The sequence below is a fragment of the Ammospiza nelsoni genome, chromosome 2 (genome assembly GCF_027579445.1).
Source record: "Ammospiza nelsoni isolate bAmmNel1 chromosome 2, bAmmNel1.pri, whole genome shotgun sequence".
Classification (NCBI taxonomy): Eukaryota; Metazoa; Chordata; class Aves; order Passeriformes; family Passerellidae; genus Ammospiza; species Ammospiza nelsoni.
The window spans coordinates 95,983,000-96,009,674 of NC_080634.1; the positions used below are offsets into that span (position 1 = coordinate 95,983,000).

Below are 26,675 nucleotides of genomic sequence, written 5' to 3' on the forward strand. Positions count from 1 at the left end.
GTCATCCCACACAGCCCTAGGCCAGGAACAGGCACTGGCTGGCATTTATTTCATAATCTAGGCATGGCCAAAAATGCTCATTCAGTAAGTAAGGTTAGAAATGTGAAGTGCTCAGTAAAACTCCAGGTAAGGAAATCAAAATCTTTTCAACATTTTTCTACAAAATTAGGATTTGGAGTTTCAGCATTTTCTACCTGAATGATTGCATCCAATTCCATTGTTCAACAAGCAAATAATCACATAGAAATACGAAACTCTAAATCCCTTAAACTAATCACTGATTTGCCTTAACACTAAATGATATTTTTAATATCTTATTTATGGGCACCTTAAGCGTCCATTCTCATCCACTTTTCTGAGCATACAGATGTGTTTTTTAGCTCAATGCATCTATCTGGCTGTCATTTTAATTGCATCATGTATATGTTATGAGACATAAAATAAAAATAGCCATACATACAGCAGAAGTTCCAACATAACCATGCCTCTGAGAGTGATTCCTTTTTAAATTTTTGTAATGCTTACAAAGAAGATTTCTATTTACTCTATTCAATTACATACTTAACAACGTTCAGAATCTGCTCATAGATTAGTTATATCTAGTTACATAGTTATATATATTATTTAGTTAAATATATTTTTTACATACTTGTGTCACTGAAATATATTTATAAATCCCAGCTCTTATGTGTAATATTGTATTATTCACAGCTGAGCCTTGTCTGTGTCATAATTCATATGGGAACAATCAAAAGGGCATCGGGGATACTCTATCACACATTTCACATGGCCAACAATACATAAACAAGAACCAAAGGACAATTTTACTTTTTTAAAGACGACTCAATTACGAGAAATAAAATATTTCATTTATATTTATTTGCAGCATGAAGCATGTAATTCAATTCCAAGCTATTAACTTGAATCTGTTATCAAAAACTATCTTTCCCAGATGAGAGGAAGAGAAATTGAGAATATGATAAAATTCTGAAAATTATTCATACTGCTTTCTTTGTTTGGCAGCACAGATCTTGACATTACTGATGATCAAAGAACACCTTTTAAATAAGAAAAAAACAAAAGCTAATACAAGCCAAGAAAGGTCCAAAAGGCTTTATTGAAGTAGTCACTTCATCACCATCTCCTATACTTCAAATAATAAAAATCTATCTAGGAAATAATATTTTCTTAAGGCTATTTTTCAACATTTTTACAATTAAAGAAATCTGAAGTGATACATAAATTTGAATAGTTATTTCTTTCCAAACCAAAAAACTTAAAGGCTTTTTCTATTAAAAATGCATGCCTGAAATGTGCTAGGATCAATTTTTTCTTTTTGACCTCCCAATAAAGGCCTAATCTGCATGCCAGATTGCCTAAGAATGTGTGGTGTTTCTGACATAAAGCATACAAAATATCATCCTGATATATTTCAATAATATATGAACATAAAATCCAAGTAATGACTCCACATATCCTACTGAAAAATTAAACAGAACATGATTACTTTGAGTGTACTTTGAATGCAACTAGTAAGAATAAAAGACAACTCATTAGACAATCCTTAAGATTAGGATACCCAAAAGGCAGGAACAGCAGGAAGGGATTGTTCAAAGATTTCCTTTGTTATCAGCACTAAAACAAAGCTTTATTTCCCAAGTTGTGAAATTAAAAAATAATAATAATAAAAAGTGTTAAATGGAAAAATTTTGTCTTTGAAAACTGAGATCTAAATATTATTAAGACAAATACAGATATGATACACATATACCTACAGCTCATAAAGCATGGCAAGTAGTAGAGAATACAAACCCTCTACTTCCAGGATCACAATTACATCAAAAGAAAAAATATTACATATTTTAATTTGACAAAATCTAGAGGCTCTTTACTTCCTTCACAAGAGCTAAAGCTCATTAAGCTCTTGCCAACTGAAGAGTTTTATTAATTCTTTTCTAATGCAACCAGTCATTTTAAAACTCACTAAAATAGCACTATTTTTAACCTATCCCCTTCTAATGACAATTTCTCAGACAGGCCTCTTCCTATCCATGCACTTCTCCAAATTCAGCAACTAGAGATATTTTCTAGTTTACTCTGCTCTTAAAAAAACATAGGATACACACTCTTAGCTAGATTAGAGTAGAATTTCAGACTGTTTCCTGCAGCAATTTCTCAAATAAGAGTTAAAACAGTTTCAGCTTTAAGTCTGCTCTCTTGTCTTTGAATTGTAATTATTGTGGGAGGTTCCACTGTAGTAAGCAGTGAAACAACAGGAGTGCTTTTGAAAATCTGCCCTGAGACCCTGAAGAGACTCAAGATCGTGGTGGGCAATGAAACTATCAGCATAAAAACTTCTGTTTGTTCATTTTCATCTGAAAGACTGAAAATTAATCTGTTAATCTTATCACTTTCTGCGCATGTTTTAGTGCACAAACTATAAAGCAAAAGTTTAGCTTAGCAATAATGAAAACCTGAATAATTTTGACGAGGTTTACATCAAAATTATTCAGACGCAAAAAAAGTATTTGTGTTCTTGTACACACTTCTGTTGAACATCTAGAAGCAAGCAATAGTCTTGGCAAGACTGTAAGCAAAATACTCCCCTCTCTTTTCCTGCAATTATAGGAGGATTCCTCCTTAAAGGGTTGCAAGCATTCACTTTTCTGACAAGCAGCGCTTGTCCCTTTGGAAAGGCAGTTTCTACCAAATCACATCAGTCAGCAACATCAGAAACTGCACGACATGAAAACAAGATGTAAGCCAAGTGCAAAACATGCTGTGGTATCCGCTGACTGGGTAGGGAACCAGCACTCCACAGGATTCCAAAGCTGAAGTTCTTTCACAGATTGACTCATATCATTTACATATGGATGCACTGATTGATCTCGTATGATCAAGCCATTCCTCTGAAACACATCCAAATAAAAAGCAGAGGAGCATGCATTCTTCTGCCAAGACAGAGATGCAGTTTCTTTGAACCAAACGTGGCTTAAATCAAACCAATATCTTGCTCCTTTGTTATGCTTCAAATTCAAATTAAATTATTTTTAATGGAAATGCTACCCTCCCCCATCCCTTGTTCCTAAAGTAGCTTTTTCTTAAATGGCTAAATATTTCTGGAATATGTGTTTCCCAAACGCCTGTAACAGGAAAAAAACCAAACTCTTTGTATCATAAACAAATCCAAAGAAAACAAAACCCAAAACAAACGCAAAGAACAACCCAAAAAATTAAGTCCTAAACATTCAAACCTGGGACATGCTAGATTTATAAGCAATAGATAATTGTCTCCTTTTGCATCCATCCTATCTAATGAATGAGATTGTCCTCCTGTTGAGAAAACTGTAAAGTGTATCCAAATAATCAGTGCTGATGATCTAATACATTATCACAAGTAAGGAAGTTAACACTGCAGCTGTAAATCCGGCAATTCCTAGCTTTGAATTACAGTCACTTACTGCAACTTGATATTCCTTAGACATTTATTTGTTTTTTCAGTCTCCCAGGCTGTGTTTCTTTTGTAACTCGAAGTCTGAGACAAGCACACACTCTGGGCAGCACCAACAGTTGTCCCCCCCCTGTTGTCACCCATGAATAGAATTTGAGGGGCTCGGAGCCCTCCCCACAGCCCCTGACCAGCAGCTGGCAGGAAGCAGCTGTTCCATTTGCAGAGGAAACAGACAGACTGCAGGGAGTGGTCAAGGCTCCATAATGCAAATGATAGTGCTCTATGGTGAGGGAATAAAGTACTATGGTCTTCAGCTTCATTAAGTTTACAACCTCCAGATCTAAGCACTAATGAAAATTTCAAGACACAGCATACTGATACCTGCTCAAGTTTGGTTGTGGTGTTCACAGTGATATTTTCAGATGCACTGTCTTGAGATTGCTGCTTACACAAGCCTTTAGCTGCATCTTTGAACATGGTATCTTTCTCCAGCAAACTGTCTTGCTTGGCAATTGGTAATGCCAGGGGATTGCTACAAAGAGAATCAATAAAGCAATTAGACTCCTACTGAAGATGACAGACAATCAAATTGTGGGTGGCACAAGCACAGAACTGAGACACAGCTCAGGACTCAAACACAAGCTCCTGGTCCAAGTACTGAAAACAAATTGGTGAGAAATAAACTGTTCACATAGGCTGGTCTGTTCCCAAAGACACAGAGCAACATACTTTGATTAAAAATTCACCTTTATGCATGTCTTCCTGAAGCAGAATTGAGCAAGCCAAAGTGAATATGCATGAGTCTGCTTTTGACACCACTAGGCTGGCAAATCAATAGCCAATTTTGCAACTGAATTTAAAAAGCACAATTAAACTACACAATACTATTTTGAAAAATAGCGTGTTTAAATGTAACAATACATATATCACCATTGCAGTTATCAAAATTAAATTCCATCACTTTTTAGCTCACCTTTAGTCTGGCAATATTGAAGATGCATTTTATCTAGCTGCTCTGAAATTGTGCTAAGGTAAAAATAACCAAACAAACAAGAAATCAAACAGCAGACTCCTGAAATTACTTGAACAATGTGCATTACTTTTCATCTACATAAGAGTTAAAACTATTTCTATTATACACATGGACTTGTTTTCCCTACTGGCAGTTCAGACAATATGACACTTCTGAAAACAAAACAATGCCAAAATCTTGGATAATTTTTCTAAGTTGTACATCCAAGGAATTAGCAAGGAATCAGCTGCATGAGCTGAGAATACAAGTATCTTAAAAAATATTAGTCTGGATTCTGACTGCAAATGAGACAATCTCATGCAGTGTACATCAGCTCCTTGCCAAAATGTGTACATAATCTCTTTGAAAGCAAATGTGGACTTAATATGGGAATGTGAGAATAAAGCCCAAACTTAGTTAAAATAAATCTTATATTTACTCTAAGTAACTTGAGTTTAATCACTGATTATTAAAAAAACATGATTACACAGTTAACTCAAATGAATAATCATAGCTAACATTGATAGCAACTCAGGATAAGAGTTGCTCTTGGAAACAGAACTGAAATACACCCATCATTTTAGAAATAAAGTTTACAACATCTTCTAGACAGAATTAATTGAAAAACAAGACAAAGTCATTTGCCACAGAATAAAAGATGGACAAACAAAGCCTTTCATGAAACTGTAAGTCTGCAAATATTGAAAGAATTAGTTTAAACATCATATAGTGAAATATAAATTATTTTTGCCTCAAGATGTTTTGCTTCAGACATGTAAATGTAAAATATTTAGAGGAACATAGGTAAAAATAAAAATTTCTATTTGCTGCTTAGATTTACCATAGATAATTGTGTGACAAATTTACCAAATATCACATGGACAAAAGATATACCCTCTTTTTATTCAGTTTGAACTGCAGAGCAGAACTTGGCAATTAGAATAAGATATATTAGTGATTAGACTGTAGAAGAAATTAAACACCTGTGACACAAACATGAATGACAAATATTAATTCACATTTTACCCAGATTCAGAATTGAGCAAAACACAATTAAATATGAAGTCTTCTTTCTGAGTAGCCCTATGCTACTGTCCAAAACTGCTCAAATTTCTTTAATTACATACAAAGGAAAGATTTTAAGAAAAGTGTAAGCAAAATTCAAGTATCAAAAACCAAAGCACTGCCACTTATATCTTTCTTAATATTAATTTGACATTTCTTTTAAATTGTGACGATCCAGGATTTTTTTGCTGTGAAGTTGAACCTTACCCATTCAGTCTTGCCCTTTTGTGGTAACTACACAACACACATTAGAAAATTCAGCTTCTTAAATCTTAAAATTCAGCTATAAACTCCTCACAACAAAATTAACCTTTCAGGTGTCTCAGAAGCAGGTTGTAAATCAAAGAAAACTGTGGGGGTAAAGGAGTGTCTACTGTTTTGACAGATGCATTTTGAACTTAAGAGGACAAAAATAACCTCATTTCTCAGGCACTTTTCATGTAATGATGTACACAAGAATAGCCTTTGTATTATGTACATTTATGAGATATTAATAGGACTTCATGTGATGGAAAGGATGACATACAATTCATATTAAAACAAAAAAGTGAATGATTCTGTGAAAGAAAAAAAACATATTAAAATTACTCTAACAGTTCATTATAACTCAGGTTCAAGAAGACAGTATGAAAAATAAAACAAAATGTTTCCAGAAAACACTGGCTTTTTCGAAAAGTATTTCTACTAGTTAAAAGGTTAAGTCAAGCAATGCCTCTGAAAGCTCAACTATAGAACAGAGCAAGGAAAGATTGTATGTTAATATAGGCAAGTAGATTAGCATGAACTGTCTTCTTTTATGAAAATTAATGGATAATTAATAAATAATTAACCACAAAGGAAGACTTATGCCAAAATAATGTTGCACAGTAGATAAGAAGTGTCATCTAGGATAATATTATTTGAACATGGTAGGACTTTCTACCTGCCTAACTGACTGGAAAAAAATATTCAATGTTATATGGAGGAACAGTGATTTTAATTTTTATGCCAAGAAGACTTCATGTATGGAATTAATTTGAAATATAGTGTATTTTTTATTGGACATTTTTTAAGATAAAGTGAGATGTTTTTCTATAAGTTGCCATCCTCTACCATGTCATTTAAAAAGAAAAAAAGAAAGAAATAACATGAAACATAAGAGCTGACAATCAAAAAATTGGAAGTTTTGTCATCAATATTGGAAGCACTTGGACAACTTCTAATTTGATAAAAGAATTATATCAAGGAAGAATCTGCAGTAATATTGTCATAGGCCCTTTGAGCTTATAGCTTTTGTTGGAGAAAATTTCTGTAATCTTCCACAGGCAATTCTGAGATACTTCAAACAATTTCTAGGCCAGCTGACACCTGTAAAGTGCATAATCGCTGAAATTTCAGTCTAAAAACTTCTTAAAGTTGCATAAAAGAACCTTCAGAAGAGATTAAACATTAGACGGGTGTTTGAAAACACTAGAATAATTGAAAGGCGAGTGCTAAATAAATGGTTACATAGAAAAAAATAACTGAAATGTAAAAACAATTGAATCTCTTTTCTGTTCTACTGTCTTGAAAACATCTATTTCAATTTTATTTCACATTCTTGTGCTGATTTTGAAACACATCATTACTAAAATTAATATTTACTTAAACATGCATTGGAAAATATACAATGTGATTAAGTTAGCATTACTTTGTGACTAAGTTCTTAATTTTTTGGTAATTATCACTACCAAGATGAGTGCACTATCTGTGCTCTACAGGCAGATGTACTGGAGTAGAAGTACAGCAAACATTGTGACCATAGCATGAGCGTAAAGTCTCTTTTAAACAGATATGGCCAATTTAATGTTCTGAACTGTAAGCTATGTCAACTAATGTATTCTGTGCTGGTATTTTTGCCAGTGGAGTAACAAATTTTCTTTTGAATGTACCATTAGAATTAAGACTGGCTAAACTTTCCAGCATAGACCTTAGGTTTGCTGCAATGGTCAACCTTCAAATAACTTCATGACATTACTAAAATTCTGTCCTTCAGCTAATTTACTTGGTCAATTATGACCAAAGAACTATGCTGAAGCAGGTAGGGCCTCAAAGGTGTTGCAGCTTTTGGAGGGCCTGTGCAAAGCACAAGAAAAGAGCAAGACAAGAGGAGTGACAAAGAGAAATAACTGCAACCCTGCCCCGTGCCACCCACACCTCACTGATGAGATTGAGTGCAATGCAGAAAGCCAGGTTTGCTTGGTAACAGCATACTTCAAATATACTGACTACTAAATTTTGTTTCCTCTCCTAACTTCAATTCACCTCTTTACAATGTTATCCCAGAAATCAATGCTGTAATTTAAATTTCAACCAGCAAAACTAGATTTGCTGACAGAACACATGCTATTTATAATTGTTTGTTCATCATTTTTGAGTCTGCTTTTGAATACTGTTTTCTTCTGAGACATGGCCATAAAGCAATATGGCCACAGTATAGAATTACTAGGAACTACTGCAAAACTTTCCACCTCAGACTGCTTTTTTGCATCGAGAGAGTTGATGAAGAATGGATGCAATGTATACTAAAGCAAAGGTATATGTGGATTATTATTGTGCACTCCTCTTCACCACTAAAAAATTGGTTTGGTACACAAGAAGAGCACAGATATTTATCTTCAAACTAGCACAGTACACATTTTTCTAAAGACTGTTAACAGAGCATGAAGGATGAAACTCTGTTTTCAACATTAGCCATTAAAAAAAAAAAAAAAATTGAAACCAGGCATCTAGGCTGCCTCTCCAAAATGCAGCATGGTGTCACTCTGGAGGATAATTCACTATATCTTAAGAATATGTGTACTATCATTTGGAATAATACCTCTCTGCAAAGGTTTTAGGCTTCACAATTATAAGCATGATACTGTAGAGCTTACTATGAGATGACACCTGATTTTCAGCCACTATAAATTAAGGTTAGAGGATTTATAAGTAACATGCAAGTCTGTGGGGTATGGTTCACCAAAAATTTTACATATTCAGTGGTGATAGCTGAGACATGCATGAGAAAAATACATAAATAATTTTGCCTTCCGAGAATGCTCCAATGTCAGAAGGGCCAGCTGATACATCACTGCACTGACAGCAGAACTGATAGATGGATACTGCAAAGCTCTGGCTGAGGAAGTCTAAACCTAAGACTGCTAAAAGTCTCAAGAATGTGCCAAAGTGTCATTACTTCAAGCTTGCTGTATCCTAATAATGGCCCCCTATGGGTATGTGCAAAGGATCACTGCCAGAGTCAGTGCACAGAGCTGAGCAGGGCTTTGGCTTCACCTGGTGCTGCATTCTCATGCAAGCACCACAGACTACATGCAGTCCCACACTGGGATACATTGGCAATAGAAGCTAAACTCATCCAATCCCACACATACATTGATTTTCTATGATTTTCTCTTCAGTGGGCTTTGCTTTCTCAAAACTTCCAGTGAAGGTTTTTACACATCAGGTCGCATTACTGTCATATAAAGAGTCACTATATGGAAAACTGTCAAAAATCAGCTATCTTAATCTATGCATTACAGGAAGGAAAGAGTAGAGAAAAAAATATTTTCACACCACTTAAAATATGTGTAGATCATGTCTTCCAGAGGTTAATGGGTGTTAGCACTGAAACCAGTTTTCAGTACAATATGTGCACTGCAGTACAAACTTCTAGAATATAAAACACATGGAAATGCATCACCTAGATCACTTAGTCATCACAAGAATGATGACTGTTCTCAAAGTCTCTAAAACCTCTATGAATAACTTTTGCTAGGCATCATTACATAGGTACAAGAGTGACCTACCCTCTACTTCTAGTATTAAAACATATCAATAATTAAAAATAAATTTTTTAGTTACATTTCAGAATCTAAAGGCCTCAAGTGATGCCTCAAGATTAATTTTTTTTCATTTAAAAGACAGTTGAAGGCCACATAAATTGGAGGAGTATGATTTATGCTATTGAAACAGTGGGTCAGACTAGAGGACTGATTATTTTGTAAGGAATTATCAAGCAGGAAAAATTTTTAATTTCATAAACAGTAGTATCATATATTCAGCATGTATTAATGACTACAAATGACGAAGCAACACACTGTGTTTACCATCCATTAAATATTAAATCTTTACTAAATATCAATGTATCCCACAGAGTTCTGAGTTTAACAGATTGATCATTTCATGACAGTTGCTCACCTCTTCCAAATTTTATGAAATGGAAGCATATATGCTTTATCTGTCTCTCTATGGGAGGTTATTGTCTTCTCCACACACTATTCAGTGATTACTACAGAAAAATTATTGTCAATGTTTTGCAAGATTATGCAACTAACAAATATATACTTTCAACATATGGCAACTGCACACTGTATAAATGCATTACTTGTAACTTTTAAAATTCCCTGGATCACAGTATCTGGAAAGAAGAATTTGAAATATCAGTATGTCTTGTACTACCATAACACAGCCATTTATGCTTCATACCTATTGTACATCTCTTTTTACATACCCATGGCAATCTTTTTTTAAGGTTGACAAAAAAATACAAAAGTACCAACATTTCAATTTAAGACAAAAAATTGACTCTTCAATATTGAGTTTTAAGTCCTCACTGCTAAATGCTACTTGATTCCACTTGAATTTTAAGCAGTACAAATCTAAATATAAACTTGTAAATATAATTTTGACCAGTATAAATTCATCTGCAATCATGTATCTGATTTTTCTCTTTTCAGGATTTTTCCTTGCTTCTCTCATAGGCAATGATAGTTTTACTCACACTATACCCATCTACCTTAAGAAAAGGGTGTTCAAGTCTACAGTATTAACCTCTAATAATTCTGCTAAGGCAACTCCAGGTAATTTCTGCTGGCAATTATAATATTTTATTATTCATAATCTATAACTATAAAACAAAGGCTGACAAAAAGATATGAGAGATACAAATGCAAAAGATTATTCAGGAGATTTCAAAAAGGAAAGTTACTTGATCCATCAAATCACACAGAATCACAGAATGGCTGGGGGTGGAAAGGACTTCCTAGAGCGCACCTGGTCCATTCATCCTGCTCAGGCAGGGACATGCAAAGACAGCTGCCCAGGACCATGTCCAGCTGGGATTTAAACATCTCCAAGCACATTCAGCTAGGATTCACAGATTGACAGATATGGTTCAAAGGATAATATGACTGCAGGGAATTGCTCTATAACACCACCAGCACTTACTTACAGTTTATTGGAAATTGTGGGCAAATCATGGACGATCTCTTCATATGGCTCTTCTTGAGATAAAGAAGAAGCAGCTAAAGGGTCTTTCATTTTTTCCTCCCAAACAATTTCAGCCTTCAGAAGCATTTCCTCAATAAAATCAGAAGCTGCAACATCTAAGACATTGGAACAACAGCATTTCAGACAAGAAAATGGTGCAGAAAAGCTCCTTTGAATTAAAATCTCTACATTAGATTAAGACTAAACATGAGGCTAGACAACCCAAAAGGAATTGCTCAGATATCAACCATAAAATAATACTTGAAATTACTGGGAAAACAAAGGCAAAGTAAATTCAGTACAGACTTAAGTTGTCATATGCAAAACCTCAAAACTATTCTTGCTGTGTAGCAAACCAAAGTATTCAATAATTTACAGGACTTCAGGAAAAACAATACAACTCTTTTCAACTTTATTCCTGTGAAAACATGCACTTAAATTCTTTTAAAATGTTTTTACATTTCTACAAGCTAGATTTATATGCTTTATACATACAGAAGTGCTGAAAACAGTTCTGCTTGCAGACCAGGAAGACAGTTAACTCAACTGTATTAAATACCTACTGAATATGGTTAGCTAACTGCATAACAAGGCAGTTGTTATTATAACTCAGATTATCTGAGTTTAGTTCACAGCCTTTTTTACAAATGAAATCTCTATCTAACCACAGACAACACTGCTAAGGTTAGTATCATGAAGTTCCCTGTGTTTGTAGGCAGTACAGCACTTGAAGCATAACATATTTTGCTTTATTATGCAAGGGAAGTTTCACCCATAACCTGACAGGAAGTTCCTATTATCTACATTACTGAGTTGCATCTTCATCCTAGGCACAGAATGTAGAACAGCCATGTGTTTCTTCTTCTCCACACTGCTAACTAGCATTGCTGACATCAGCTCTGCTTTGATGTCTGTGCTAGACCAATTGATCTGAAGTCCCTTCCAACCTAACAGAGTCTACAACTCTATTACCTTTACAGCCAGCGCTTCAGCTCCCTGTTGCTCTGTGGTTTAAGAAGGTGTCATCTGCAGTAAGCAATGGCAGCTACACTTCAAAACAAGGTGTTGAATTTGTTTTCAGACAATAGCTATAGATATCCCAACTCAAGAGGCCATGTACTACAAGCAGTTGAGAAAGGACCTCAGTGGGAAGTCACCAAAATGTGTAAATGCAGCTACCACCAAGGCCCAGAAGAACTCTCAAGTAAGAAACATAGCTAAAGATAAACAGGGAATGAAACAAGTGGAAGGACATGCTGTCATTTGATATGATATCCTGTGTTACCATGACCAGCAGTTTTCAGCAATGTGTTTAAGAAGGTACACATGTGTATGTGTATATAACTCTACACACTAAATAAACAATAGCTAAGAAAACACGAAGGAAAGAAAATGTGTCACAATAGCTAATACATACACCATGTACATGGATTTTCACTTACCTGAAGGCTTTTCATTATTGCAGTTAAGAAGATTGGGATTTGCCTGGTGCATCAAAAGCAGCTTCACAAGATTGGTCTAAAATGGGCAAAACCAGAGGTGTTTGAAATGAGAGAAGCAGGACAGGTGCCTGTCACTCAGTTTATTCCTTCCTTCCTGCACTATCTGAAATCATATGATAAACCACACCCACCCCCACCCACCTTCTCAAGCCCACTTTCTTCAGCTACTAAAAACATTTCTGTAAATGTGGCAGAGTAAAATTCAATTCTTCTACAATTTCTGAATAACCTTGGCAAAACTCCACCCCCAAATCACCTTTTACACATGTGCAAACAAATTCACAAAGGAAAAAACCTACCACCTATTACCACCTGTTAAGACTTAGATCACAAAAATTTCTTTGTATCTAACTAATTCAACAATGGTGTGCCAGCACTGTCAAAGGGCTCTGACTCACAGCCACCATCACAGAAGTAAATCTGTTCTCAGTCAGTTGTCGAAATTGGCACATTTATCTTATGTTTACCAAAATCATCTAATCTAGCACAGTAGGGGAGGGTAAAGTAACATATAATGAAAAAGCCTAAAACATATTTTTCAATTCCTACAAGGAACTGGTTTTAGTGAGTTCTTCTATGGCTGCACCTAAGTCTCTAGAGATGCTTTCCCATCAAAGGCTGTAGCAATGTCTATCCTGACAAACTGGTCAGAAATAAGTGAAAGGCTGCAGAAGGAACAAAAAATACTTTTAGAATATGAATTTACAGCCCAACTAAATGATAGAACTATATGTATTTTTGAATATATTTTAAAGAAAATAGAATGTATAATGCAAGTGCAACCGACAGGAGAGACGAGGATGAGCACAGGGGGAAAAATGCTGTGAAGGAAAGAAAAGATTCTTCAGAGAAGAACAACACATCTAGAGATAAATGAGACCTGACCTGGAAGTCAGCTAAGCGAAAGCTGGCATAAACACAAGCAATAAATAAATAAATAGGAAAAATTCATTGCAATAAAAAAATCAGTTTGGATTCAGTACACAGGAGGAAAATTACAGAAAACACCATGATAATGAGGAATCCATTAAATGCAAAGAAAACTCCAAGCTTCAAATCATAGAAAAGCAGAAAAATATTGTTGCAAATGTCTATAAAATAAAAAGATCTTGCTCTCTTCAGATTTCTAATGCTGGTTTTCTTTTCTTGCAGTAACAGCAGAAAATTCAGCAAATTCCAAGAAGTGGGGAAGCCATAACATGTTTATTTCCAAATCCAATTAGCCCTGCTTTCCACTGAGAAATCGCAAGTCATGTAAAAATATACACATGTATATGTCTTTCTTTATTAGGAAAAAAAGGAACATGCTTAGTTATGGAGCCATTGAATAATCTCTGAAAAGTGATAGTAGCTGTATTAGAGGAAGGAGGCTTTGAATGCATTTTCAGTATAATAACAATACACAGCTTTTAGGATTACCAAAGGTTTGGATTTATTTCACAAGAAATACCATGCTCCAATATCAGTGCTTCCTGCTGCCAATGAAATATTTCCAGCTGGGATTCCTTGATGCATGTCACCAAGACTAAGGTATTTGGGTCACCAACAATTTCAATAACCTGCTTTTGGATACACAACTCTCCTGTGCTGGAATTTAACTCATTCACTAATGCTTTAGAAGGAGTATTTTAAAATACAATTTAGGTTGTAATGTAAAAATACATATCTTCAGAACTGTGTCTAACAGAAGAAATATTTGTAGAATAATTACAGGAAATTACCACTAAGCAGAAGTATTTCAAATGCAGAGTTACAAATAAAATATATATGAGTACGTCAAGAAATAACATAAATACCTAATGAATTATTGTAGAACCTATGAATAAAATTAGTGTGCAGTATATATATATGTATATTCCTTTTTTCCCAGTGTAGTATTTGCAAATTCATGTCAATTAAAAAAAAAAATAGACAGAGTCATGACTTACTATACATAAAATGCCACAATAATGGCAGTTATTTAAAATGTCTGCTTATAAAATAACATTTGTCTTGCTTCTCCTTTTTTACCCTTAACTATTTATTCAGTACCTTTAGAAAGAGCACCAGGAAACATCTCAGACTTTAATTTTCTCCTTCCAGATCTTATCTCTGAATATCCTCCTTCGCAAAATACAAAATTAGTTAATTTCTGTATTCATAAAGCATGACTGTCTTTCTTTTCCTGGTATTCTGCTCGAATTGAAACGAACCATCAGGTCATCTGTTCACTAGGACGGATCCTGACACCAGTACATGCCGAAGGCTACCCAACTGGAAAGGAGCTTTGCAGAAAAGCACTTGGGGGTTCTGGTAAATACCTTGCTGCACAAGAGTGAGCAATGTGCTTTGGCTAGGCAGAAAGCCAATGGCTCCCTGAACAGCATTAGGAAGAGTGTTGCCCATACCTGACCTATGGTGAGCTTTGCTCACTACTCAGTGCAGGTGAGGTTACACCTGCAGTGCTGTGCCCATTTCTGAACTTCTCAATACAAAAGAGACATAGAAGAGTCTAGAAAAAGGGCACTACACTAATTAAGAGACTGGAGAACCTCACATATGAGGAAAAAACAGGAGAGCTGGAATTATCCAACCTGGAGAAACAAAGGTTAAGGGGAATGCCATCCATGTGGGTAAATACCAGAAGGGAGGGTATAAATATGACAGAGACAAGCTTTTTTCTTAGTGTTGCTTAGTGACAGGTAAGTAGGGTACTGAGGTATCTCCCTTGCACAGATGGATTGAGGGAGTTGGGCCTGTTCAGTCTGAAGATGGGATGACTGGGAGGGGACCACATCATTCTCTGTCAGCATCTGAAGGCAAGGCATCAAGAGGATAGAGCCAGGCTCCATGGTTCTGAGCAACAGGACAAGAGAAAATGGGCAGAAAATTATTCACAAGAAGTTTCACCTGAACACGAGCAATAACTTCTTTATATGCAGGTGACCATGAAGCAATCACCCACAGAGGTTGTGGAGTCTCCCTCACTGGAAATACTCAGTGTGTCTGGACATAATCCTGTGCCCTGGGATGATCCTGCTTGAGCAGCAGGTTTAGACCATGTGGCCCACTGTGGTCCCTTCCAGTCTTATCCCTTCTGTGGTTCTGTGACATAAGGCAGCATAAATAAATTTACTGCAATACACATTATAAAGCCTCCAAATACAATTGCCCTGTACTGAAAAAGAGGCTAAGTTTTACCACACATTAAATGCCAGTGAAAAAAAACAACAAAACAATTCTGAGTTTCATTTAAAAAAGGCTCAGGAGCACCATTGTTGGCAAGACTGCAAGGCTTCTTGCCACAGATAAGTAACTGCAGTGACAGAGTAGGAAATATGGGGCATGAAGGAGTAACAGATTTTTCAAGAATCTCCCCATGCACTTGAGGCTGCCAAGGCATCTCCAAACTGCTCTCAAACCATGCTATTTTTTACTGGTAATTAATTAACTGTAGAGCAGAACCAGTATTCCTGAAAAGTGTCTTCCTTTGTTCCTTGTCTGGTCAGATACTTTTCCTCTGAAGCCATGTACAGGACATTAGATGTGTATGAGCACCTGCAAAGGATAAACTGCTGGCCCTGCCTGAGCTTTTTTAGCTCTTATTATCCAAGTCCCAGTCCCAGAGCCACTAACTCAGATCATTTATTCTCTTTTCTTTATCATCAGAGGGATACCTGCTTAAATCCTAAATTCAAAAAGCTGGAGGTTTTATGCAAATGTCCTCATGTGCTGTTTTGCACAGCAATGAATATGCATTATCCAATTTGCATGAACCCCCAACAGTAAATTCCTTCAGTCTTTCATTTTCTTCCCTATCATCACCAAAATTTCTCTCCACTTCTCCACTCCTCTCTGTTTCAACATTGGAAATATTCTGTAATCTCTAAGGGACCTGGTTCACCACCAACCTTTTGGTTCCTAACCTCCTTCTCCATTTTTTGTTCTCCATGCACTTCTTCATATCCACTCCTCTGTTCTCTCAGGCTAAGGCCTCACCACCTTCTTTTGGCAATTTTGTTCTACTTCTTGACCCTTCTCAGTTTATCACTGGATGTGGTCCCCACCATGTGCTCATCCACAGTGAGGCAAAGACATACGATAAGAAATTAGTGGAACAATCTTAAATCAAAATCAGTATTTTTTTTGGCCATCAATCTCATACTATTGTGTAAAATACAGTAAAATCTCCAAACATATCTAAGGTGTATGTTCATGAAACACAGCAAAACCTCTAGACAGAACACAAGAAATATCACTGGTTACACCATTATACTCTGCAGTCTTCACCACTGAGCAAGATGATCTCTGTACTCCTAAGGTCCAGTTTTCTATTGCTCATATGAGTAAAATTTAACTTGCTAGGTTGAAAAGTGCATGTTTAGCTGTGTAATTTTTTGTTAGGAAGTTGCTAGGACTGCTGCCTGTGAATGCTTATGATTTTTCAGGTTTTTTTGTTTTGTTTTTTTTTTTGTTTGTTTTGTTTGCTTGTTTGTTTTTTGTTTTCTTTGGGTTTTTTGTGTTTTTTTTTTTTTAATTAGACAGGAAAAGTAACTAAAAATTAAGCCCTTCTGATGGCCTGGTGTGGAAAAATATTTTACTTATCCTTGTGAGCTCCTGTGTTTGTATGATTTGAAGACTTTTCTTAGGTAGAAAATGAATTCCATAGGCTGAGAATATTTTGTTGTTGTTGTTGCCTGCTTGGAAAATCATCAAAACTTAGCCAGGTTTCAAAACTTTAAAAAAATCAGCTACCCAATTTTTTTTTTTTTTAAGACAGTTTTTTAATTATAATGGATAAATCAGGGAGCCCCCTTTTTCTAGTACAGTCCACTAAAGGCCTACATGTTAACAGAACCAGTAACAGCTGCTCTATTTAAATATACAGTTGGATGTTCAAAATATTTGCAATAAAAAGAATAAAAAATCAGGAAAGTAGTTGCTATTTTTATTACTTCTGTTATTATTGTAATTACTAAGCTTCTGTGACAGAAGTGCTGTAGTTTAATGCTAACCATATATTCCATAGACTGAATAAATAAGATCAGATAAGTCATGGAGCAATATAACTCCTTAGAATAATACTGGGGACTATTCAACTAATTAATGGGGTGATAACAGGCCCTTTACCAAGCATCAAGGACATAAAAAAGAAAAAATGTAGGTTAGGAACCTTACTCCTGGGGAGTGAAACAAATTCCAAGACAGAGACTCCCAACATTAGAGAGTTAAGATAGCTATTAAGCCACTGGAGTTCCTGTGAACTGAGCTTCTAAGATCACGTATTTGTTCTCTATTACATAATGGCATGCCTTAGATAACTGCGACTGTTACAGACAAAATTTCATAGGTAAAGCCCTAAAAAAGAGCAATCGTGTTCAGAGGCTAAATAGAATTTCCTCTGCAATTGGAAGTCTGATCCACAATACTGTTCTAAACACAGGAAATTAAGTCTGCAACTCATTACAGATCTCTATTCTTAACAGAATATAGATTAGGAAGATTTTTTTGTTTTCTATTTGAGTGCAGAGAAAAGGGGACCATAACTAACCGTGGTCAGCAAAGAGGAACAGATCAGGAAAAGTAGGTTGTGGGAATAAGACTAGCAGCAGGGTAGAAAGCATTGAGGGGGAGCGTGTGGAATGGAAGAAGGCATAGATAAAAAGCTGGAATCTGGAACTAACAGCGTGAAATAAATGAAGTGAAAGGGAAGAAGAGAAATGTGGCAAGGAGCCAGGAGGTAGGTAGAGACAGACTAATCAGAAAAATGAAAGAAGAAAGTGACATGCGAGGAAAAAAACACTGAGATTGAACAAGGGAGATTAGGACTGTAAGCAAGTGGGACAGAAGGGCAGGAAGGTTGGCATGAAGTCAAAGTAGAAAAAAAAATGAAAGCTTGGATGAGAACCAGGGAATGGAGGAGGGGCAGAAGCTGACTGTGCAAGGAATCAGGATTCAGACAAAACTTGTAAGGAAAGGACACGAAGCCAGGCAAATGAATCAGACAATAAGGCAATAGAATAAGGACAAGAATGGAACAGACTGGAGGCAATGTCAGGGAGGAATGAACCGTAAACACTGCGGCTGTTCAGGCACAGAGCCTGGAAGGGAACCCAGGCTCCCCAAGTGCCACCACCACTACCTTTCTGCAGTCAGCAAGTTTAACCTATATGCTTTAAGAAGATGCCTCCTGAACCTCTGGAACAGTTCCAGCAAAAAAAAGGGAAGCCTAATGCTGTTTTCAGCCGTTAAAGCAAGTGACAAAGGTCATATAAATGGTTTTCTACAGCTGATGTAAAAACTGCATCAGTCTTTACTTGAAGACTGATAACCTACATTTCTATTTTTCAATACACCAGGAATTTAGACAGAGAAAAATAAAATAAATCAGGGAAAATATTATGTGATCTTGTGATTAACGATGCTTGTAAGTTATGGTCCTACAAGTTATATATTTATATTACAGAGATCAGAAATCCACTTCCCAAAGTTTGTGCCTGAAAAGCCTTGTAAGACCTCTTTTTTCATACTTGCCTCTCATATATGAAGGTCACTATAAATGGTATTTTAAGGAAAATGAAATTTATATTGATCAGAGAGATCCTGCAATAACCAAGTATATTGTGCAGACTATGCACACCTCAGCTTTAAAAGCACACATGTAAACACTGAGAATTTTGTAGTAATTTTGTAAATTGAGATTTTTCCTAGTCTGTAAATGAAATTCAAACTCTTTTCTTATCATTTGGTATTGTGTGAATCTAGGATTCCTTATATTCTCTGCCCACAATTAGCATTTGAATCATCTATAGAAATCTTGTGAATATATTGAGAGTGAAAAAAAGATATCACAAGCAGAAATCCCAAAGTGAGCTCTGTTTGAGGAAACTGAGTGTAATTTGATCTGAAGGGAAATAAAGCTTTTCTACCTGAGTACAATCAGATATGCCAAATATCTGAAAAAGACTAAAGAAAAGAGAGTGAGACATGTCTGGATAAAACATGCTCTAGAGGATTTTCTGACCATAAATTAAAGACTCCAACTACTTGGCAGGGAAAATATTTATTCCCTGTGTGACAAAAATTATAATCTATTCTTTTTGAAACAAGCACCTAAATAAGCACCTCCTTCTTTAGGCTCTTCTCACTGAAAGCATTTGTGGTTGCAGAAGCTCAGATACTCCATTCAAGGGAACTCCTGTAGCAATGGCCAAACTTCATGGGATTAAGTAACATTTCCCACAATGGGTTCACATATTCATCTATACTGAAGTAAATTCTAGCAACAGATGTGGATTTTTTTGTTGTTGTTGTTGCTTCAAGTGCAAGATGCACTTAAAGAAAAAAAAAAGAATCTACAGGTCATAGTTGAGTAAAATTACTAATTTTTTTTGGTAACGATGAGCAAATTAGTTCCCAATGTAAGAGAGTATATAATCTGAATTTAAGCAAGGAGCAGAGTCCTTTTATAATCTGAAACAAATGTTGTGTTTGGATGAACTAAGTAATCAGAGGGGTATGATTCAGGTCAACCAAATGTGTGTAAGGGAGAATATACTTACAGAATGACAATTTCACACATTTGAAAATGACACAGGATGTATATAATTTGTTAAGAAACATGAGGTAGGCCTGATGACATCTATAAGTTTGAGGTTTTTTATGTGAAATATTCCCAGTTTATATTGGAAGACATCCTTGCTAGTACAGGAGTTACTCTTGCAGAGATTCAGTCAGCAGTTGAACAAATATCTTATCAAGTTTTTTTTACATCATGAAACCCTTTAAACCTCAAAGCCAGAGGCTAAATCTGTTTTACTAAGCAGGAGAGTGCAATGGAGCAAGCTTAAGTATCCCTTATAATCCACACTGCTGAACTGTTAGCTCTCCCCCTGACTCTCCTTTGGACCACTCCAACCAGCTCCCTACAAACATGACTAATCTCCTATAGAGGAAACTAGCTTTAAACAATATTAAACAATATGAATGTGGGCCAGGCTGTTGCCTGGCCTAATTCCTAGTCCTCTTTTATTTAGTGATTTAACAGTTTAGACATAGGCATCATCCCCCAAGGATGAAATTTTGGGAGAGGTAGCGCTTCAGCTACTGCGGAGTCAGCTCTGACCTGCATGTCTCCGATAGCTGTTTGAAAGGTGACATTTCTGTGATAAACAGCAAAGAAACAGCTTGTGCCTGGGAATTGTGCCAAAGTACCCAAGGCAAATGTCAGAGCTGCAGCCTATTCCCACCATGGGGAGGGCGAGTGTGCGCTCTCCTGATCACAGCAGCTGGAAGATGTCCAGCAGGAACAGCACTACCAATGCCAGATTACTAGCTGTCCACAAAGTAAATTCAAATTAAGGGGCCGGCCTGAGAAACACAAGTCACCCTTCTGCAGCTGGCACCAGTGCCAGCAGGGGCAGGGGGGCACCCAAGGGACAAGGACGTGTGCCCTGCGCTGGTGTGCACAGACAGCAACCACAAACACACCAGCACTGCCCCTGCTGCCTGACAGGGACACAAAGGGCTCCAGCTGCCATCCAAAACAGGGTTAAACTCGTCTGTGTCCAAAAGGCCCTGGTAAATTTACATAGGCAATTCTGAGATATTCTAATCTCTTGAGGCTAGCTTTGTTGCCTTAATAATCTTATTTTGAAGAGGTTTTTGTGTGTCGCAGGCGCAAATTTGGATGTGTATTGTAGAGGTTATTATTTTCCATCATTTTTTTTAGAGTAAAATGATTAAGGTAAGTAACTCTGATCTTAATACCTCATTAATATAAATATTTTGTTATAATGTTAATATGCATTAAAAACACAAATTGCCTTTACCCTTAATGCTTATATGGGAGGGAGGGAGAAAATTAAAGCAGGAACTGTCATTTCTAGGAACTAGAAATGGACATTAATGCATTAAAAATACAAAATTGCCTTTACCCTTAATGATTATATGGGGGGAGGAAATGACAGCAGGAACTGTCATTCCTAGGAACTCAGAATAACATTGTTTAAAAATAGGTCTATTTTTTAATGCTTGCAGACTAGTAGTGTTTCAATTAATAGTCTATTACACTCATTAATAACCTAATCTGTTTCTGTAAAGCAGATTCTTGTCTTACAGAGACTGACCTTCAGGCAGTGGCTTCAGCTGCCCTATTCTGTACTCAGTAGCCATATCCTGTACACAACTCTCAAACTCACCAGCTATATCCTGTACTCCTATGCAAGAAAAATATTCTACTCTGGATCTACACTTTCTGTCACTTACAGGACAATTCATTTATCCTTCACCCATGCTCTGTTTTAATAGTCATAATGGCAAATTTATCCATTAAACTGGTTTTCTTTACAAATATTTGTAAAGATAAACATAGATAATATTTTTTTAACATCAGATAATATGTACTGACACTTAAAACTCTTAATTATTCTCTCTATGGAGACAATACAACAGGATTCTGCTATGTTTTGCTTGTGATCAGATTGGTTTTGTTTTAAATATCTAACTCTACTCCTCCTCCAGGGTTCCCTCTGTACAACCTTACGTTTTCTAAATAAAAGGCATCAACTCCATGCCCCCTTCATGGTAACTGGGGAGACCCAGAACACCAGTGGGCAGCTGCCCCATCCTTTAGCCTCACACTTTGATCTGGATCCCTCATGAAGGATTTAAAGACGTTCAGATTACACCTCTGACATATGCTAGCTGCCCATGACTTCTATAACCAAGGAGGGTCAGACCTACAAGCAATGAATCATCATCCTTATTTTAAATGCATCCCCTAGAATTCTCTGAGTTGTCTTCTAAAGGTAATTCTTCCCATTAGATAAGAAAAAGCTTTGATTATGCCCTTAAGTTTAATTGGCTAAATTTAGTTGAGAGGAACCCCATCTGAAATAAAAATGGATTTGTCATTACCAAGGAATCTCTATGAGCCAGGTTTATTAAAAGGTGTGGATGCAATGTCTTTCACATGATTAGTTCACTCAGACTGATGTATCTTTCACCAGTAATTGTACATATAAATTACTGTGCAAGATGGAGCAGTAAGATTTTTATAATCCACTTCATTCACAACTTGAGATTTGTAAGAAGAAGCTTACAGTGCCTTTATTATTTACAAGTTTCCTCCTGTGCAGAAGCAAATTAAATTTTCTCACTATAAATTTAAAACTTACACGGTTCCTTGGGTGTTTTTTTTGGGGTTGTTTTTTCTTTTTTTTTTTCCTCCGAGTAATGTAAATTAGTACTATTTTCATTATTGCTATGCTCTTGCAAATAGCCAATGTGTGGGGTTTTTCCCATTTTGTGGATTTAAAAATACAGAACAGTATATGTAGAGAGCTGAAGTGCTTCAACTTAGTCTGGATGTTACTCTAAAATAGAGTAACAATTGCTTCATATCACAACTTCTTTTTGGTAAGATAATATGTAAAATATACATATGTAAGGAAGGTATGTACCATAAAATAGCTCAAAAACTAAATCTGTAATTTGTATAACTAATTTAATAGCATTTTATTAAGGTGAGAAGCTTCTCCACATGAAAAATACATCTGCAGCTATTTTATAAACAGGAAAAACTATCAGTCCTTAAGACTCCTGGAATATAACATTTTTCCAATATTGCATGGGGTTTGGTTGCAGGCAATGCAGAACCAGTGCTAGAAACCTATTCAATGACAATGATTTACAACAGGTTTTCTGAAATTTCTGTGACCACTCATTAAAGGATCATTGCTTAGTAGACAAGCCCTAAGACAAGTAAAGGTTATTTTGCTGTTTAAATACATTTCTGGAAGGACAAAAGTCCTCCCAAGAACTTAAAAGGACATCAAACTAAAGCAAAACAGACTTTATGACAGTCTTCCAGTACAAGATATTTATCACTGTAGCAAGTTTTTAAAGTGTGACTTTTAAAAAAAACATGCCACAAATATGTGTTAGAAGAGTGTGAAAATGTAAGGGATCAAGTCCAGAATTTATATTAATTGCTTTTTCAGGGAACATTAAAATTTTCAGCTAAAAAATAACTATTTCCTCATAAATATACTTTAATTTAAAAGAGACTATCCAATTCATGTCTTGTCTAAGGTTATTTCCTTTCTGCCAAACTACTTATACCAAAAATAGGAACAATGCTCATATTAGTCTATAATTAATTACTCAAAATGGAATTATAAATACGGTATGCATGTGAATTCATTCTAAGGCTAAAAGATATTTCAAAATTATCATAAGACAGGAAATTTTAAAAACACCCTGATAGTGTAGTTACCAGAAAGAAGTAGAAGATATGCAATAAATCCCTTTAATAAAAGAATTTACATTATTTACTTGTTTCTTACAAACAGAATCACACAAAAGCTGTATTTATCTGCTTAATAACATTGGCAAATTATATATAATGCTAATTGGATATTTCTAAACTTTATTATTTACTAACACTACAAAAGGAAAATATTTGGCCTGTATTTAGCTAATTTTAGTGAAGAAGAGCACAATGTCCTTTCATAGTCTTTGTCTGCGTGTGCCTATACTGCTGTATAGAGACTAGAGCAGCTGGTCCCTGACTCCTCACTGAAAACTCCTGAAATAGTAAGAATTAACACCATTGTCATCTGGGATATAAGGGAGATGCAGTCCAACAAAAGTGCCAACAAAAAGAATAATTTCAAAAATAGCAATCTGAGCTCTTAGAATTCTTCAAAAGGAAAGACATTTTTTTTCCATTAGCCACTTTCAACTACAAACTTTACACGTACAGGCCTGTTTCTAAAAGAAAAACACCTATCTTCACAAGAAAAAGACTATTTCAAGTCATCCAGAGTTAGTGGTGCAAACACATGCATGCTACACCTATATAAGGAAAGGTAAGTCCTTTCCCAGCCCTTTCAAGTCCTCTTCAATTAAACTCAGGTTTAGCTTTACAAGAGAAGAAATGCCCAGCTGTAGTAGAATCACATTGTTGCAGTACAAAGCCCTAACTCGTAAGCCATCCTAAAATGTGAGAATAAGAAGCTCAAGCTCAAGACTGCATCACTACTATCCCTTATTTCTGAATAAAAGCTTTCCTGCCCTACTGAAGTCTGAACAGGCAGAGTGAGAGCAGAGGGATCAGTGAGAGCAGTAGAACTGAAGCAGAATTACAGAACAACACAGGGTAAGACAGGATGGGAAAATTAAATCTACAATAAATTCAAGAGATCCCTGATACCTCACTTGCTAACAAAATTTTGGTTCAGCATATCTCTGTGTGAAATTTTTCTCTGTAAATTTAAACTACCTGAAGTTATTGAGGATACACTTCAGGCCACATATATGTATTTTTAATATATATATATATATATATATATATAAAAACCACTATCTTAATTTGTTATGAAAATATGCAGATCTTTGACATTCTATAAAAGAGCACGCACAGGGTATCTCAATAGGAGAAATCTATTACCCAGCAGAACTAATTTACCTAAATAAACATATCTACTTTTACTATTTTACTATAACTTTTGCTCCATTTTTACTTTTTTCTTGTTATAAAGTGGATTCTTTATTTTCTGAGATGTATCACAGAGGTTTTTATAAGACACCTATGGGTAAGTGGTGATTTGTGAGCCCTGAGGTGGATGGAGAGCTGTGAAGAATTCTCCTAAAATGGTCAAACTGTAAAAAGACTCACTGAACATGTCAGGGGAGACCTAGGATGAAGTAGAACTGAAAAGGTAATAAAACTGAAAACTGAAAAAGTATTAAGAGGGGCAAGTCATGTTTAGGCATGGCCCCTAAATCCCAAACCCAGGACACCCTCCCAGAACTCAGTGAATGGAAACTTTGAACACAGCTGCTAGATGAATCCTGGACATTTATTCACAGAAATACACACAGCAAAAATCTAAATAAGCTTTGATATTAGACTGTAAAAAATATCAGACAAAGTATTTATTTTGTCTTCCTTTCAAATGTCAGTGCAAACCTAGTTTTTGCTGCAGACAAACTGTTGCTGGTGTTAATAGCTGTTTTGGGTTAATAGCTTTACAAGCTTCAGTCTCAAATGGTCTCTGTTATTTCAGATGCCAATCTGTACCACATGAATGAGGAAGTTTTTTGCATTAAAGTAAGAATAGTCTCCCAGACTTGAAAGCATTTGCTATTGCTACAGAAGACTACCACAAAGGCAAGAGAAGCAGGTGAAAAATCATGCTTTACCTGTCCATACTTTGCAGCCAAATGTAGGGGTGTCCAGTACTGATTATCCACTGCATTGAGATCAGCCCCATGATCCAGTATCAGAGATGCAACATTCTTGTATCCGTTAGCACAGGCCACATGCAGCTGCAAAATACAAGGTAAATTTTGCATATAGTAACAGTTCAAAGAACTCATCCATGGTGTACTACTTCATATCTTTTCTAAATCACAGTTACAGCAAACACAAAATGTGCATGTGATTACTACAGGTTAGAAAACATCAGCAGAATCTTTTTTAGCATTTATAAACAAGATGCACATGAAAAAAATAATTCTAGCTTTTTGTGAGCTACTAACCAATCTAGTCTATCATTTTCATATAACTTCAAGCAAACATGCTTTCAAACACATTCAAAGACTTCACAAGCCAAGGTGGAATCACAGATTTCAACAGAGCTTGAGCTCTCTTCAAGCCTAGAACTTTGTTTTCTAGCAGTTCAAGTATCCCAGATTTTAGCTGACACTACTCCAGAATGAATTCATTAGCACATAATCAAACCAAGCACATTGACACTGCAGCACGAAATTAGACAAAAAATACTTTCTCAGGCTTAAACCACAAAGATTTTATTTTCTATACTTGCATTGCTTACCTAGATATTTTTTTTTTTTTTGTAATTGTTTAAACAATTTTAGTTGATTTTCTGTATCTCTAAACTTCATTTAAGAGTCAAAATGAAACTGGAGGATGGTGCAAAATGCAGTAACAGAGTGACTAAAACTTAGGTCAGCAGGAACCTCAGGAGGTCAAGTAGAGCAACTTGCTGCTAAAACAGGGATAACTTCAAAGGTGGCTGTGTTTGATCAGGGCTTGTCACTCTGAGCAGCAAATAGTGTAAGAATGATAAAGTGTGAAAACTGTAATGGCAAGAAAAGGAAAAAAGAAATTTAAAAAATATCTTTGAGGAGATTTGAGGAGCTAGACATTATATTTTGCAATGTATTATTATTTAAGACTCTGTATGTGTTTGGCATTTATATCAGCAATCAGTTCCACCATATGCTATTTATAGATTTAGATTTTTTAATATAAAAAATGCCAACAGCCATGTGGGGTTTCATTTAAAACAAATAGGAAGTGTGCGAAATAAATATAAAAACAATATAATAGCAAACAGGTCTTGTGAACAGAGAAAAAGGGAAA

General features: G+C 35.7%; 1 protein-coding gene across 1 annotated transcript in view; it reads right to left on the bottom strand.

The window, feature by feature from the left end:
- The window catches only part of MYO16 (myosin XVI), a 278,025-nt gene that overhangs the window by 165,207 nt on the left and 86,143 nt on the right, over positions 1-26,675 (bottom strand). The window contains exons 7-10 of the mRNA XM_059465978.1: positions 25,490-25,615; positions 12,242-12,317; positions 10,762-10,915; positions 3,833-3,983 (exon numbers count right to left, since the gene is read on the bottom strand). Coding sequence (XP_059321961.1) covers positions 3,833-3,983; positions 10,762-10,915; positions 12,242-12,317; positions 25,490-25,615 — 507 coding nt within the window. The remainder of the gene's footprint in view (positions 1-3,832; positions 3,984-10,761; positions 10,916-12,241; positions 12,318-25,489; positions 25,616-26,675) is intronic.